This window comes from Xiphophorus hellerii, chromosome 6 (assembly GCF_003331165.1).
Source record: "Xiphophorus hellerii strain 12219 chromosome 6, Xiphophorus_hellerii-4.1, whole genome shotgun sequence".
NCBI classification, from domain to species: Eukaryota; Metazoa; Chordata; class Actinopteri; order Cyprinodontiformes; family Poeciliidae; genus Xiphophorus; species Xiphophorus hellerii.
Window position 1 is genome coordinate 22425146 of NC_045677.1, and position 16019 is coordinate 22441164.

At 36.0% G+C, this 16019-nt stretch overlaps 1 protein-coding gene across 2 annotated transcripts in view; it reads left to right on the forward strand.

Moving 5' to 3' along the window:
• LOC116721688 (collagen alpha-1(XI) chain-like) overlaps positions 1-16019 on the forward strand; it is a 99850-nt gene that overhangs the window by 12925 nt on the left and 70906 nt on the right. For both annotated transcript variants that reach the window (XM_032565577.1, XM_032565578.1), the window contains exons 3-4: positions 2410-2623; positions 7108-7270. In XM_032565577.1, the coding sequence (XP_032421468.1) occupies positions 2410-2623; positions 7108-7270 (377 nt within the window). The remainder of the gene's footprint in view (positions 1-2409; positions 2624-7107; positions 7271-16019) is intronic.

Below are 16019 nucleotides of genomic sequence, written 5' to 3' on the forward strand. Positions count from 1 at the left end.
GACATCACAACTTCTGGTGGGATTATGATATATTGGCATCATCTTTTATGGTTTACGACTTATTTCCTGGTTGATTTTAAGAAAAAAAGTCTACATTTACTTTAATAAAAAGAAGCTCACTCATAGCAACAAATATTTGCTTTTCTGGATAAAAAGTATTAAAAGTTAAATCCACTAACTGATGTAAATCTACTTTCTGCCAATTTCCTTTGTTGTTAATAGATTTTCCTGAATTGAGAAACTGAAATGAAACCATGTTTTTATGCATGGATATTATGAATCATGGTGTATATAATTAGAATTATATAGATGCATTTACAGCCTGTTATTTTCTAGTTACTGGTACTAATAGTGAAAAGAGTCCTAAACTGCCACGCCAGTTTACTTTACGTTCCCGGCAGGGAGAAATGTTACCTGCACTAATTACGTTTGTTAACATTATTTTGCTTGTTTTATTGTTTTGAACAGCAGGCAGCTTTTTTAAATAGATTTGAAGTCCTGAGCTCTGATCAGCACCAGCATTACTGGAAAAACTGGAATTACACACAGCATTTGGAACAGAAAATATTAATACTTGAATATCACCTTGAGATATTAAGACAAACCATATTTAAGAACTGAATTGGAAATGGTGAAATGTAGCATTTGCCTCCTTAAGCTCTTGGCAAATACTATGACAGGAAGTGTCATTGCCCTAATTCATTAGTGATCTGGTTTAAAAAACAATTATGTATACCAAAATTAGAGTAACTAAGGAAATATTAAGATGGTCTACACTTTAGGTCTTTTGCAAAATAGAGAAAGTAAGAAAACTTTGCTTTTGAGAGTAGAAAGTGTACATACTTAGCAGGAAAAAAAAGTAATTAATTTTGTTTGCTTAGTTTCAATTTGTTGTAGCAATCCTTTTTGGAAAAAATCTCATACCCAGCCACAAGAACCTGGCACCTCCTCCTCGTCCTGATCACCGGCTTGATCACACATTGCTGTGGGATGCCATCCCATTCTTCCACCAGCTTTCAAAGGAAGACAAGTGTGATGCTGTTTGTCCGTGGCCAGAACGGCACATCCACAGCAATCCCAAAAGTATTCAATAGGGTTGGGTTTAGGACTAGACACAGCTAATCCCTTTCCACTAAAAATTTCTGGAGGTAGTCTGTTAAACAACTCTTTGTGGTGAGAGCTTTATCTTATGGAGGCTAGAGATAGGGCTCTTAGATTGGAGCCATGGACTAAAAATTGTCATTTGGTCACAAGTAAGTGAATTAAGTTTGTCAAACTTACTTTATTTACATTTGTTTAACTTGCCAACTTATTAAACATAATAAATTAACATGGATCAACTAAATTTGATTACTTGTGACCAATTAATATGGATAAATTTAAATATGATCCATATTTAAATTGGATCATCTGTTCTCTTTTTTTCAGTGTGGGATTCCCTTGTAGTCTCTTCTGAATATCTATATACACTCAGATAATATCAAATGACAACAGACCTTGATTTTTTCCAGTAAGCCAGATGTCTTGCCTACCGTCACACTGCCTCTTTGTTTTTGAGTTTTTTCATACACACTCTGCTGCTAGAGCCACAAAAGCATTTTTCTTACAAATGTGGCACCATTTAAAGGTTTTATTTAACACGCTTTCCAATTTTAGAAGATTCATTGTCCAGAAACATTTTTACAACAAGAAAACAAATTGACCAAACACATATTTCCATACTTGTTGTGACAAGTTTACAAAGGATAATAATTAGAGTCTGAATGTGTTGCGGTAGCATTTTTTTTTTACAGATAGTTTGTAAAAACAATAGCCATGGTATCTTCTTTACAGATTTTTTTTGCATGGTAAAAAATATTCTTAATATTTTATTTTCTGAGACTTATTAGATATATGGTAAAACCATCTACACACAGCAAACGTAGTGTTGCTGTAGAATGAGCAGAAGACATAGTTTCTGTTTCTCTGTTGCATCCACCACTTGCTCTTAACCTTTTCATTTTAAAAACACAGATGGCTGCAGCTGCAGCGCTAAAGTGTCTCCATCTGTTTTTTACTTGCTGTGCCAAAGTCTATGAGCATCTTTCTGTCTCCTGTTTTATCCCATTTGTTGAATGTTTTCAAAAAGCCAAGTATGCAGCATCCAACTTCAAAAAATAAAAAATGTTTTTCATGAAACATTAAACTCAATGAAGCAACAGGATCAAAAAATTTGGAACAAAGGAATCTATTATCAGTTTCGCATGAATAATTCAATTAAATGGAAAAATTTAAGTTTGTTCTTGTTATTAAATCAATGTGTTGCAGAACAGTCCTGTAAAGCTTTATTTACTCTTTTTTTTAGATTACACATGTGCAAGTGCTTACTGACATGTCAGTCTCCATTCCTTTTTCTTTTGTCACTTTCAGGAGGAGTTTTCCCTGAAGATTTCTCCATTCTGTTCACTATCAAGCCCAAGGCTAGACTCCAGTCTTTCCTTCTATCTATATACAACAAACAAGGCCTCCAGCAGCTGGGAGTGGAGGTGGGCCGAGCCCCCGTCTTCCTATATGAGGACCAACATGGCAAGCCCACCCCAGAGGAATACCCTTTGTTCCGCTCCATCAACCTTGCTGATGGCAAGTAAGTGATTGCCTTTTCTGAAAAAAAACCCCCCACTGGAGATAAAACCTGGGTGGTTGACTTTAGTGCTTCCAGAATCTTCCCTGTCCTGTGGTTTAGCCAGATTTAAATTGGGTTTTGAGTGTTGGAACCTTTGTGGTGAAGCCTGTGGGGTTGTCTCAAAATGAGAGCAGCACGAATTAAAAATCATTTCAAACATTTTTAATATGATTGATAGGTCATATTTTATTTCAAACAAAACCAGTCTTCCCAAAGTATTTTCTCAAGCTCCTCTGGCCTTCTAAAGTGACTTACTACTCTGCAGATTAATTATTACCATGTGTTTGTTTAGTCATTAATAGCACATGGAACAAGTCAGGCTGTAATGGCAGATAAATTGTAGCTAACAATATAATGACAGCCTTTGTTTTGTCTTGATAATTTACAGCCATGGCGTAGTGATATGGTGCAATGGTGAGGATCCTTATGAACTGCATAGCTCCCTTGTGAAGCATATTCAAACCTCTATTAAAAGTTGCCATTAATCATTTATATAAATGGGACCAGAGAGGCATATAAATGTTTCAATGTGTGGCTTTTGTTCTGTTAAAAAAGTATATCACAAAATATATGTAAATGCAATGCTTTGGAAAAATATTCATGCTCCTGTTTTCACATTTTGTGACATTACATCTAAACAATTTTAAGTGACTGACTTAGAATGTTGCATTGTTTTTAAACCTTTTTACAAATAAAAATAAAAAGAGCGTTAGGGGAACTTGTATTGAAACCCCTTCATGGTGATACCGCTGTCTCTAAATAAAAGCCATCATCAAGGTGGATTTAAATCAAGGCTAAAAACCTATTTGTTTAAAGATGGTTTTGAATAATATTAACTAAAATTCCACAAATTTTAGTCTGAATTACAACTTTTGTATGACACTGCAATGTAATTCTTTCCTCTTTTTTTTTAGTCTTTATTTTGTGAAGCACTTTGAATGGCAAGTCTATGCACATAGACTTGCCTTGCTTATCTTCATCAATTCCCTTTTAAAATCACCTAACTAACAAGTGAATAACCACAGACATACCAAGATGTGACCTTTCATCTAAATTTTAGCTGGGGTGCCTTTAGTCAGAGAAAAAGGCAAAGGGTTGACAGTAACTAATTTTTCTAACTAAATAAATGAGTTTGTTATTCAATTTTGAGTATTTTGGCAATTTTTGGCTCCAAATGATTACATTAAGTTAAGTCAGTTTATTTATAAATTACACGTCAGTAACAAGGTGATTCAAAGTGCTTTGCATGACATCAATTAATGAAAGTCCACTCTAAACGTATGGGTTATAGCCTTGATTTAAAAGAACTCAGTGTTTTGGTTGTTTTGTAGATTTCTTGATGTCTGTTCCAGATTAGCAATACATAAAAACTAAATGCTCCAGAGGGGGCCAGAGTAAGGATTTAAGAACTGCTCTGGTTCACTAGTTATAATGAGAACACAAGCAACTTCAGCTGTGTCTTTTTAGACAGACCTGTGAAGTCATTGTTGCAGTATTCAATTGGACCAAATGCATGGATGAGTTTCTCAAGATCTTGTTGGAACATTAGTTCTTTAATCCCGGAAATGTTCTTAGGTGACACAAGGCCAACTTTGTGATCGTCTTTATATTTATATCTCTGAAAACTCCCATCTGAGTCCATAACTACACCCAGATTTTGGGCCTGCTCTGTAGATTCCAGCTGCAATACCTGGAAACTACTCTGCAATAGCTAGTAATGGTTGTGTGGTGATTCTTGGTCATTCCTCATTATGTCCAAAGATAATAACTTCAGTTTTGTTTCTGTTCAGCTGGAGAAAGTTTTGGCACATCCACTCATTGATTTGTTCTAAACATCTGTTCAGGTTTGAACAGATGTTCGAAGTCACCTGGTGACTTTGTAATGTAGAGTTGTGTGTCACCTGAGTAGTTATGGTTACTAATCATATTTTTTGTTATAATCTGAGTTTATGAGAGCAAGGGGCCCCAGGTTTGAACTTTGGGGTTCAGAACATGCAACTTCTGCATTCTCTGATGACAAGATACCTATTGACACAAAGAAGTCCCTGTTCTCTACAGTCAAGTACTATACCAGCTCTCCAGTCACTTTAATAAGATGTTATGGTCAACAATTTCAAATGCTGTGCTGAGGTCTAACAGAACCAGCACTGTGGATGCATTAGGAACAAGTTATTCAGTAAATCTGTTTTTGTTTTTTTCTAGATCTGTTTTACCTTTTTCAAAGTCTGAAGCCTTGTGCATTAAACTATTTTTTTCTAGAAGTTACAGAAGGTAAAGGTGGCAGAAAAAGTAGAGGAAAACAAGATCGAATTGCCCCATGATCAGTACATAGCTTCCTTTGGTATCAGCACCACCATTTCATATCTGGAAATAAATCAATATAAAAGAAGCAAAACTGCAAAGGAGTCATATCACCAGAGACAGCAGCATTTAGCAACAGCAAAAGGAAAGTCAGCTGTTTTGTGTGCCAACACTTTAATTTGAAGAAATAAACAAAAATGCAAGATTTGCTACTCTGTGTTGTCTGCACCATTTGGCAACACATATAATCCATCCATCCGTTCGTCCATCTGCAGTCTACATCTCCTTGTCCTTGTGGGGTTGTGTGGGAGCTGCTGCTTATCTCCAAGGGTCGTTGAATGTATTCACTCTGAAAAGATCGCCAGTCCATCACAGAGACATACAGGACAAACAACCATGCACAGCTACACACCTGAGGACAACTTAAAATTTATGTCTTTGGACTATGGGAGGGAGTTGGAATACTTGGAGAGAACCTATGCAACCATGGGGAGAAAATACAAAATCCATTCAGAAATACCTCAAACCAGGATTTAAACTCAGGACATTGCTGCAAAGCCTCGGTGCTACTAACTGTGCCACTGTGCAGACAAAGCAATCCCTGCAACCACCTGAAATTTAAACATGGACAATTACTACAGAATGTAAATTTATGTATTAGTTCAAGTCACTAGAGCATAAGTCATGCACATTTTCACCAAAGCTGAATAAATGTGTAGGACCTTTCAGTAACTTCAGCAAAATGTAGATAGGTCTAATAGTAGTCATGACATTAATATTAGTTGGTAATTGTCTTATGTTATATTACTAATTATTAACTTAGTAATATAAGTTAATAATTATATTACTAAGTTAATAGTAACTTAGTTGGGGATTGTAGTTTCAATGCATGTCCATTTCTCATTTTTTTGTTTCTTTTTTTAAAGGTTTGGCAAGTATAGTTTTGCATGGTCCTTTACATAAAGAACTTTGATGTAGTTGCTTATGGGGTTATACTTTCTGACACACCATTTTGAATGGGGTATATACAATCTTTTTCTGTTGTGTTTGTAAAAACAAACAACAACTTTATGTCCAATTCTACTGAAAGACTAGCCCTACTGTTTAATGTCTAAGGGACTGTTTTAGAATTAGTTTGTTAGCTCTCTTTTGTTCCAACCTATATGGACATTTAATGACACAGATAATTGCAAACTTCCTGTCTTATAATTGCCTTGCAAATAAGACCACTTTTCAGTGTCATTAACGTTTTCCTCTTTGTGACTCAGATCCTTGCTTTAATTGGACTGTGTCTACAGCTCGCAGCAGATCACCTGGCGTACAGAATAAGAAATACCCTTGCCAGTTTATTTTGGCGTTAGACTCTGTCTCCATCAGTTGCAGACCAAAAGTAATACAAAAAATGACAGCTGGTTGTATAAAATTTGCCTCATTCTGTTCACTGCTGTTCTGACAGTGGTTGGTCAACCACTGTTGGATGTGTTAACATTTGTCAGTTCCTGTTTTAGAAGCTGTAGAACTGTACAACAACAGACTGCACTAAAGTGCCTTTAAACTTTGTAGAAATCATTTCAGAACTGGTGCCTTTTTCATTTGCTTATTTGGACTGAATGCAAATATAAATTTGTCTTTGAAGGTGTTTTGCAGGTGGAGAGAGGTTCTATGGAAGTGGGTTAACTGTTGATCAGATCTCTACGTTCTGCCAAGTGTATCTAACAAATCCTACCTTTAAAAATCCAAAGTCGCATTATGACAGCTCATATTAATATAAATAAAACAAGCTGGGCATAACCACTTAACAATTGGCAAACCAAAGGCTTGTCCCTAATGTGTAGAACAGGAAAACATTCTTTTCATGTCTGTACTCAAAATTTTATTGATGACCTTATGATTGATCTGGAGCTTTAGACAAACTACCAGGCAGATTTTGTTTCACTCACTGAGACAGCTGTTTTCCATCTACTGACTGGCTCTTGTATTTCAAAAAGTAGGAAAGCAAACAAATGGAATAGTCCCTGATCAGTGTGTGAATGTGTGTGTGAATGTGACTGAATGTAGAGTTGAAGTCCTCTGAACTAGATAAAGTACTATGCAAGTACTATTCTCTTAGTTCATAATTTCTGACCTTTCATTTTACCTGACAGATGGCACAGAGTCGCTATCAGCGTTGAGAAGAACAGCATTACCATCTTTGTGGACTGTAAGAAGAAGTTGACCAAACCACTTAAAAGAAGTGACCAAGCTGTGATCGACACTGAAGGCATTACAGTCTTTGGTACCAGAATCTTGGATGACGAAGTCTTCGAGGTAAATTTGAATTTTAGACTCTTGGTGTATCTGTCTGCGTGTTTTAGCAATGAAAAATGCATCTGGGGCACAGCTGAGTGATGCCTTTTTAGTCTGAAGACTTAGAGGTTTTTTAATTTAATTTTAAAAGGTATTGAATTAGACTTGTCCTTGGCGTATTCCAGTGACGGCTGGAGATAGGTACCAGCCCCTGGTTGACGTGTCATGGATAGATAATGGATGTTTAGATAATCTGGACTGATGACAAATGATCAAAATTAAACTAACAAGATTCAGCTTCTTAATAGCCTGCATGTGTGAAGCGCTTCTTGCTTTTGAAGAAAACAGTGCACATATTTGTGACAATGGGGTTGCAAAGACAATCTGTTAGCAATCTATTTACAGTATATGCTGATGGAAATGTATTTTTTTCCCACCATTGTATTTATAATTGTTGTTTTTGGTTATAACCAGAAAGGATACATATAAAAGTAATTTAAGGATATAACTCAGCTAACATATTCACATTCATGTATTGTGACTCTATAGCACTTGAAAAGATTTAAGACCATGCACTTTGGGATTTCAGATGCTGATCTAAAAATAAATGTGTGTTTGACTTTTATGCCAGCATTTACTAGATACTTGTTGACTTTGGTTACAGTTGAAAGCATAATCATTTTATTTACAGCTACCAATTGAGACAAGAAGAAATTAGAATTTTTTGCTCAGAGTCCAAACATTTCAGTGGCACATTTAAAGGCTATAGATTTTAGATTTTTTTTTATTAGGTTTTGAATACCACTCTGTGAATTATATTGGCCAGAACAATAATGATGGATTTGGTTGCATGTATCATAAAAGGCTTCTTGCACAGTGTGTTTTTCATTATGTTATTCTAACCCTCAGCACAGACTGAGTTGTTTTAAATATGTGACTAGAAGACAGACGTCTACTTTCAGAATATTTTGTAATATTATTTAAATATTTAGAGCACAATGGTTAGAATGGAAATCTAGACCATGCATAATTATTCATTTGGTTTTGTGGGGGAGTTTGCATATTTGTGGCCTGCACAGGTAGCATCTTGCTGAGTGGAAAATGTGAGCTAAATGCTACCATGGGAAACAGATCCTCTTTGATGTCACTGCATATGGAATGCATGCAAAGAGGAGCAGCCTGCAAGATGTTAGCTTCTGGGTCAGAGATTACTTTCCACTGTGAAGAAAGCTGAAAATGTTGATGCCACTTTTCATCACGAGCAACATGAGGTCATGAAGTTGAATTTGATTTAAAACTTTGTTTTGCTCATATTGTATAGATTTACTGTAATAAAGTCAATTACTTATAGGAAACAAGGGTGGGTGATTCAGTTAATTAGAAGATGAGAAAATAATCGTAGCCCTTGGTGTTTCTACTGTTAATTCAGGATGGAGCTGCTTTGCTCTTGGAAAGCTCATTGTTTAAAGACCTATTACACTAAATAGTGTAAATTACAGAGTAATTTGTTTTGCTCCTTTTAGAACCTTTTAATGGAAATTGCCATGTTTGTTCCAAGAGTTTGGGCTTTTCACATGTTGCAAAATGGTGTTAATTAGTTTTTAAGATAAAAGAAACCACAAATCCTAACAAATTCTAAGCGAATTATTTTCATGTTAAGTAGGATATTTTGGGATTGCTGATTACAAAATGAATGTTTATGGATAATCCACATATTTTCCTGATCTTTTATTTGTTCTAGATAGTTGTTGCATATCCAGCTTTATGAAAACTTGCCTAAGCCAGGGGTTCAATTTGTACTTTTTACCATCGCTGTGTCTGTATCTCTTTTCATCTATACATTTGTGAGTTCACGTCTTATACTGGTAAAATCCTCTGTTTTAAGTTAAGCAAAAGTTTAAAATATTATGAACATATGCTTTGATACATAAGTTAGGAATTATCCTCTGTTGTTTCCTTTTTTTGTTGAATTCAAAGCTACTAAACACTGTTTAGAGGTTCTGCAACACATTCAGGGTTTGTTACATTTAATTACTGAACTTTCTTTGCATTGTAGTTCTGGTAGGTGCGGCCACTTCCAGTATCAACCAGTAAAATAATTTCTGTATCTCTGCTGCTAACCTTAAAAACTCAGCATAATCTCATTTAAAAAGTATATATATCTCTTTCACATTATTAAACATGTGCTGATGTTCTCTTAGTCAGGTTCCTTTGTGATTCTTTGAGTTTGAAATAGCTTTTAGATTTTTATCTGAAGCAGTCTATCCTTGGGCTTTTAGTTATATACCAATGCTTATTAACAATTCTCAAAACTTTTTTCAAGCTTTTTTTCTAGAAGAATTGTTTGTAGTGGAAAAATCCTATGAAAAAAGATACTTGCTATTACTTTGTTGTTAAGTTGTAATTACTGAGCCTCACAGGTAATTTCTCTATTAAACTCCTTTTGACATTGAGCACATATCTATCCTGCCGCACTAGATTACACAAGCAGGTGTCAAAGTTGGAAGCAAAGACAAAAGTGAAGGCTAGAGGAAAATTTGAGCAGTGTGCTTAGTCCTCCTGGCCTGAAGAGCACAGATGTTTAAGAGATATGCTCACTGACCCTTTCCCTAAGTGCTACAGCTCTCCACCTCCCCTACATTCACCATCCCTATTTTTTTTTCTCTCCAACTTTTAAAGAATATTTTGAAGTTAAAATAATATATAGTTCTCATTTTAATCAAATCCGTGTGTTTTTTGTTTTGTTGTTTGTTTGGAATGAATCTCAGTCTGTATGTCTCGATGAAGAGGAGGAGGAAAGCGAGGTGAAGATATTTTGTTCATGTGCCTGATATAACTGTAGGGTGGATCGGTCCAAAAATGCTGTCTCTGGAGCAGGACAGACTCTGGCAGGAGAACAGCAACAGTCTGATGGGCTCCAAACTTTAAATGAATAATTGTTTACAGTTTATAGTTGAGCTGGCAGAAAGATAAACATAATGACTGTTTCTCATATGCCTCAGCCACACTTTTGTTTCAGATACAGTTAATTGAAATATTTATATTTAGTTGAGAATGCCTCTATTCATCATTGGATATTTTTATGTATTTTTGGAAACTGAGTGCGAGATGACCACAGAAATTAGTACTTAATTTTGAAGTGAGAGGATTATATATACATATACAGTACAGACCAAAAGTTTGGACACACAGTTGTGTCCAAACTTTTGGTCTGTACTGTATATATTTTTTATTATGTGTAAAACCAGAAAAGTGTGTCATTCATTCATGTCCAGTCCCCCAAATACAATAAATACACAAAGCATGTATTCAGGTGTGTTGAAGTAGAGATACATCTAAAAGTTGCAGGAGACCGGCCCTCGAGGCCTGGAGTTACCCACCCCTGATCTAAATAATATTTGAACGATCCAGAAAATGGTCACTTTACAATCTAAGAAACATACATTGTTTAGAGCTACTTTCCCACTGGAAGGCAAAGTGAGGCAACCCCAGTCTCAAGTCTTTCAGTTTTCTTGTCAATTTTGCCTGTATTTAGCCACATCAATCTCTGGCCATCTTTCCTGTCCCATCAAAACACCACCATTTTATAAGTAGGGATTGTTTGTTCAGCATGTTATTCACTGTTAGGTTTCCACTAACCTTAGGATTCTCAGGTACAACAAAAGGTTCAGTTTGCTGTACTCCAAGAACCAAGTTACTGTAAAAATAAAGCCATGAGAAGCCTCATCTGCAGTCCTTAGACATCTATTTTTGGTACATTTTAAACTGTGCCATATTGTTTCTATTTTCAAATGCTAGATTTAGATGTACAAAGCTTGGTATTGTTTTAGAACCTAAGCCTGCTTTTGGTTTCTCCTTAACTTTATTCCTGACTGTCCTGGTGTGCTCATTGGGCTCATCATGCTGTTTGTTCCCTACTGTTCTCTAACAACCCCCTCATGCCTTTACAGAAGTGTTTTATTCATAACAAGATTAGCTTACACACATACAAACTATTTTCATCAAAAGCATTTGAAAGGTCAAAGGGGCTCATTACAAATGAGGTTTGTACAAAATAAGCCATTGTCTGAAAACTCCCTAATAATTTAGTTTACTTGTTTGCTTTCTGACATAAATGGGATTTTTTTGTTTTGTTTTTTTTACTTTAAACCTCACTGAAATATATATTGACTATAATAAGTAATAGTTGAGACATATTAGGACCAAGGTGATTCCCAAAACCATTTTCTGACATTAAGGCGCTGAGAAAGCAAAGAAAAATAAACCTAACCAGCAAGCAGGTGGTTCAAGTACTTCAACAATCTTGTGAGCTACTGGGAGGGAACATGTTTGAACATTCAAAGGTTACCAGATATTGTACACCCACAGTGCTTGAAAAGAAATGTTATTCTTGTGTTGACAGCAAAGGCTGAATTTGACAGAACACTGGAAGAAATCTGGAGAATATTACGCTGTTGTACCGTTTCTGTGTTCAGTTCCTCCTGGTTAATTATTTTCCCTGTTCTGTTTTAAATATTCCATCTGTTCCTTTGTTCTTTCAAGATGAGAGGGACTGGTGAAGAATGATTTTTCTCATAACATGTCATGTTTTTTTTTCTTTTGTTTTTTTTGATTTACAGTCTATAAATTAAATGCATATACAGTGAATTTCTATTGTTAGTGCTCACCATTGCAGTGAACAGAGAGCAGAGGATTTTAACTTAAGGTAGTAGCTGCACAAACAGATGTTAGCATGACACATCATGTTAGTTTTTGTTAACTAAAACACCATTTGTAGCATTTTAGCTGGTGCTAGAATACCTAGCTTCAGCACAATCAATATTTTCCATTCAGTGTCTAATAATAACTGAAGAGTGAATATTATCATTTTAGGTTAATATTGCATTTTTTGATAGCTTCTGTTTCTTAGCATTGCAGATAATGTTGGCTATTGTTTACTAACTGCTATCTAATAACACCCATGTTTGGCATGATAAATGTTTTCTATCAATAGCAACATGCTAATGCTAGCATGTTTTCTTAGTCAGCATTATCCAAATAAGATTCATACTCTTTTGGCAAAATTATTACCAAGTTACGTTCATAATGGCCTTATAAGCTCAAAGCTCATGCATTATGAGCAGTAGGGAATTTTATTATGACAGTGGGTAACACAGATGGAGTGGAGTTAACATTTCTTCAGAGCTTTTTCTAGTGTATGCCGGGTTTTTCTTAGTTTTTTTTTTAAAGGTTTCAAATGTTATGCAAATATTTTGAAGAGCTGATTAGCATGTTATATACATTTTTTGATGAAAAAAATTGAACTGCATTTTGGTCTATATGGGGATTTCCCCCACTGAACTCGTTACAGTGATAAACTGAATAGTTTTTACGTAGCACTGGTTGTTTTGCTTTCCACCTTTAAATTACCTTAATCTCCTATTCTGGCTCTGGTAAACACCTTTTGTGCTTCCTCTAAGCTAATTATTACACATTTCAATGGTGCTGATAATAGTTAAATGAGTCTTCTTTCTTAATAACAACTTCCCCTCTGCAGAGTGTTGCTCAAGGAATCTGGTGTGCTTATGTCTTCTGCTTTCAGAATTCCAAAAAAAAAGATTAGACCTTAGCTTTTTATTGCTGATCAGTACTGGAAAGTGTGAAATCATCCTATTTCTGCTTTCTTGGGACAACTCTACCCTAAATTTAACACCATCAGTGGTTTCATTTAAGTCAGCTTTATTGAAAAGAGAACCTTTAAGTCAATGAGAGGAAAAGTACTTTAGAAGTCTGAAAAGACATTAGACCAACACACAGCTCTCTACCGTACAAACATAAATACAGAAGGATAAACACTCTACAAGCCAAAGAAAGGTGTTTAATTTCTTCCCGTCTCAGTAAAACTCATCTCTGTTGATTAAGTTTCTAAGTCCAATATGTTCTTAATCTCCTAGAGTCAAGGAACAAACCATGTATTTGTTTATGCCTCTAAATTAGTCCAGTAAAGACATGATTACAAAAAAAAGTCTTGCACCTCCACCCGTCTTATGATCTGTTGCCAGCAGGAGCTGTATGTATCCAATCAAAGTCAGATCTTCATTTTTCAGTTTTGGTTAACTTGACTGTGGAGGCTCATGAATTGCTTCTTGTAGCACAAACTGCGCTCACCTCCTGCTGGCAATCAAAAACATATTTATGACTCTCTAGTAACGAATCATTTCCAGAGACAAATTTTATAGTCAGCTGCGCACTTGTAAAAAAAAACAACAACTTTGCTTTTTGTTTTTCCACCCGTTGTGAATAATATCTTCTAGGTCCTCTTTGTGAGTCAGGAAGGATACTCCTCACAGCAGGCGTCGAAAATACCACAGCCCAGAAATAATAAAGCTTTGTCTATGTGCTTCCATAAACTTTTGAGTTTATAAATGAGCTTCAGGAACAAAGAGAAAGCTGTTTATTTTCTACTGTTTATTCTCTGTCTCGCATGAAATGGTTACTTTCTCTTTGAATGAAGTATAAATAGATCCACCTTATTCCTTTGTGCCTCAGCCGAGAGTTGACAATGTTGAGACATGTTGTAGTTGCGGAAAAACACATTAATGTGTTTACTGATGTGCATCCGTGACAGGATAATTTATCCCATTACGCATGGAAGAGTGTCGAACAGATTGAGCACATTGCTGTAGATCATTCCTGGGATTCCGAGGAGGAACATGAACAGATGCCAAAAAGATGTGCAGCCTGACCCAGACGTGAACGTCAACAAAATGAACTGAGATATGCACAAGGAAGTCAGAAGGATGAAAGGAAAAGCAGAGGGAGGCAGAGGATGAGGGTTCCACCAGGGAGTGTGGGATTGACTGAATCATTGCGAGGCCTAGGTAACTGTCTTGTGCGTGTGGTCTCTCTGTCGTTTTTAATTAACATATTTTGTTCTTGTAGTGACTGCATGTGTGCTTAACACAGAAACTTTTGTTTAAAAGAGGAAAACTCTAAGAATAAGATGTTTGGATAAGAATAAGATGTGACTTACAGAGAGGACAGCTTTTAGAAAAGGGGGAAGCAGACAGAACTCATACCAGCTCCAGTGTGTCCCTGTTTTATCTCTCCTGTCTTTTCTTGTCTTTGACTTATAAATTTTGTAAATAAAAAACAAAAGCAAATTGTAGGCTGCGCCATAACATCTACTCTGTTATTACTTTAACACATTTTGTTTTTCAGCTGTTGATTCTGTTAAGTAAGAACGTTTTTCAAGTGCACCTCTTTCACAAATGTTTGTCTCCAGTACAACAAACTGCCTTCAAAAATAAGGCATGCATCGGTGGAACATTGATCCTCTGTCTAATTTCAGCTGTGCTATAAATGTGTGAGAAGTTTCTTAGAAAACATTAGTAAAAAATCAGCATCATGAATCTCAAGAAAGACAGCCATTGTAGTTGTGGTTATGTTTATAAAATTATATCCCAATCTTTGAACATCTCAGAGCACGGCTTAATCCATCATCCCAAAGTGGAAAGGGAAGGACACAGCGGTAAATCTACCAAGACATGTCCGTCCACCTAAACCGACAGGCCAAGAAAGAGAGCATTAATCAGAAATGCAGCCAGGAGCCCCATGGTTACTCAACAGGAGCTGCAGAGATTCATAACCCAGGTAGAATAATCTGTTGACAGGACAACTATCAGTTATGGATGCACGGCAACGATTCAAAACATACCCGATTTACAGTTTTCCAAAAAACCTTTAGAGAACAAATCAAAGGGAAAAAGTTCACACTAAAAACATAATGTTTAACACACCATCCCAATATGAATCAGGGTGGTGGCAGCATTATTCTGTGGGGATGCATTTCTAAAGCAGGCACTAGGAAGTAAGGCAGAGTTTATTGGAGTTTATGGTGCTAAATACATTGCAACCCTTGGGGAAACATTCTTTGTTGATTTTTCATTTAGAAAAAAAAATACATTGAAGTTTTCCTTAATGTGACTAACTGTCACTGTTAAATGTATGGTACTATAACAATACAGATTCATAAACAATCATACACCAAAGAGACCGTTGAATTGTAAAGTAACATGAAGGATTAAAGTGATAAAATGACAAATGTTTTCAACCGAAGAGTACTGATCTGAACTGACTACGCCTGCATAAACCCAAAAGCTTAATGAATCTGTGTTTAGTTTAAGTTGGCCTAACACTACTCAGGTTTACTGGTTACATATGATGTGAGTGCAGAGCGATGGGTATTTAATGTGTTCCAGAGATCTAAGCTTATACAGATGTTGCCTCCTGTAATTTAATGCACTCTGCATGTATGTGCTTCCTCCTAAAGAGGCCACCCGGACTGTGTTCTCTCTTTGCTTTCCGAGAGTTATTTTGCACATTTTTATCATTTAGGTGGAATTCAAAAGATCTGAAAAAGGTAGATGGATATTAATAGCATTCTTAAGATTGAAGGCAAAGCACGTCCCGGTTTTGCTGTAAATCCGGGACGTGTAAATCACGTCCCGGCATATTTTCCATGATAATGGAAAAGGAGGAGAGGAGATCTAATTTCCTTTTCCATAGGCTCATGAAAAACAGACGGCTTCAGATAAGTACAGACTTTGGATTTTTGTCTGCTGAGTTCAGGGGCTTGCCAACCTTAATGATGGAGTAAGGGTAACTGTAGAATAGTTCTTTTTAAAAGCTTTCAGACTCCCCTACAGCCTAGACGCAATCTATAAAGCTTGATCTAATTAATAGTCAAGAGACTACTGTCTTTAGTATTCGACATCCGCCTTGTTTTTTT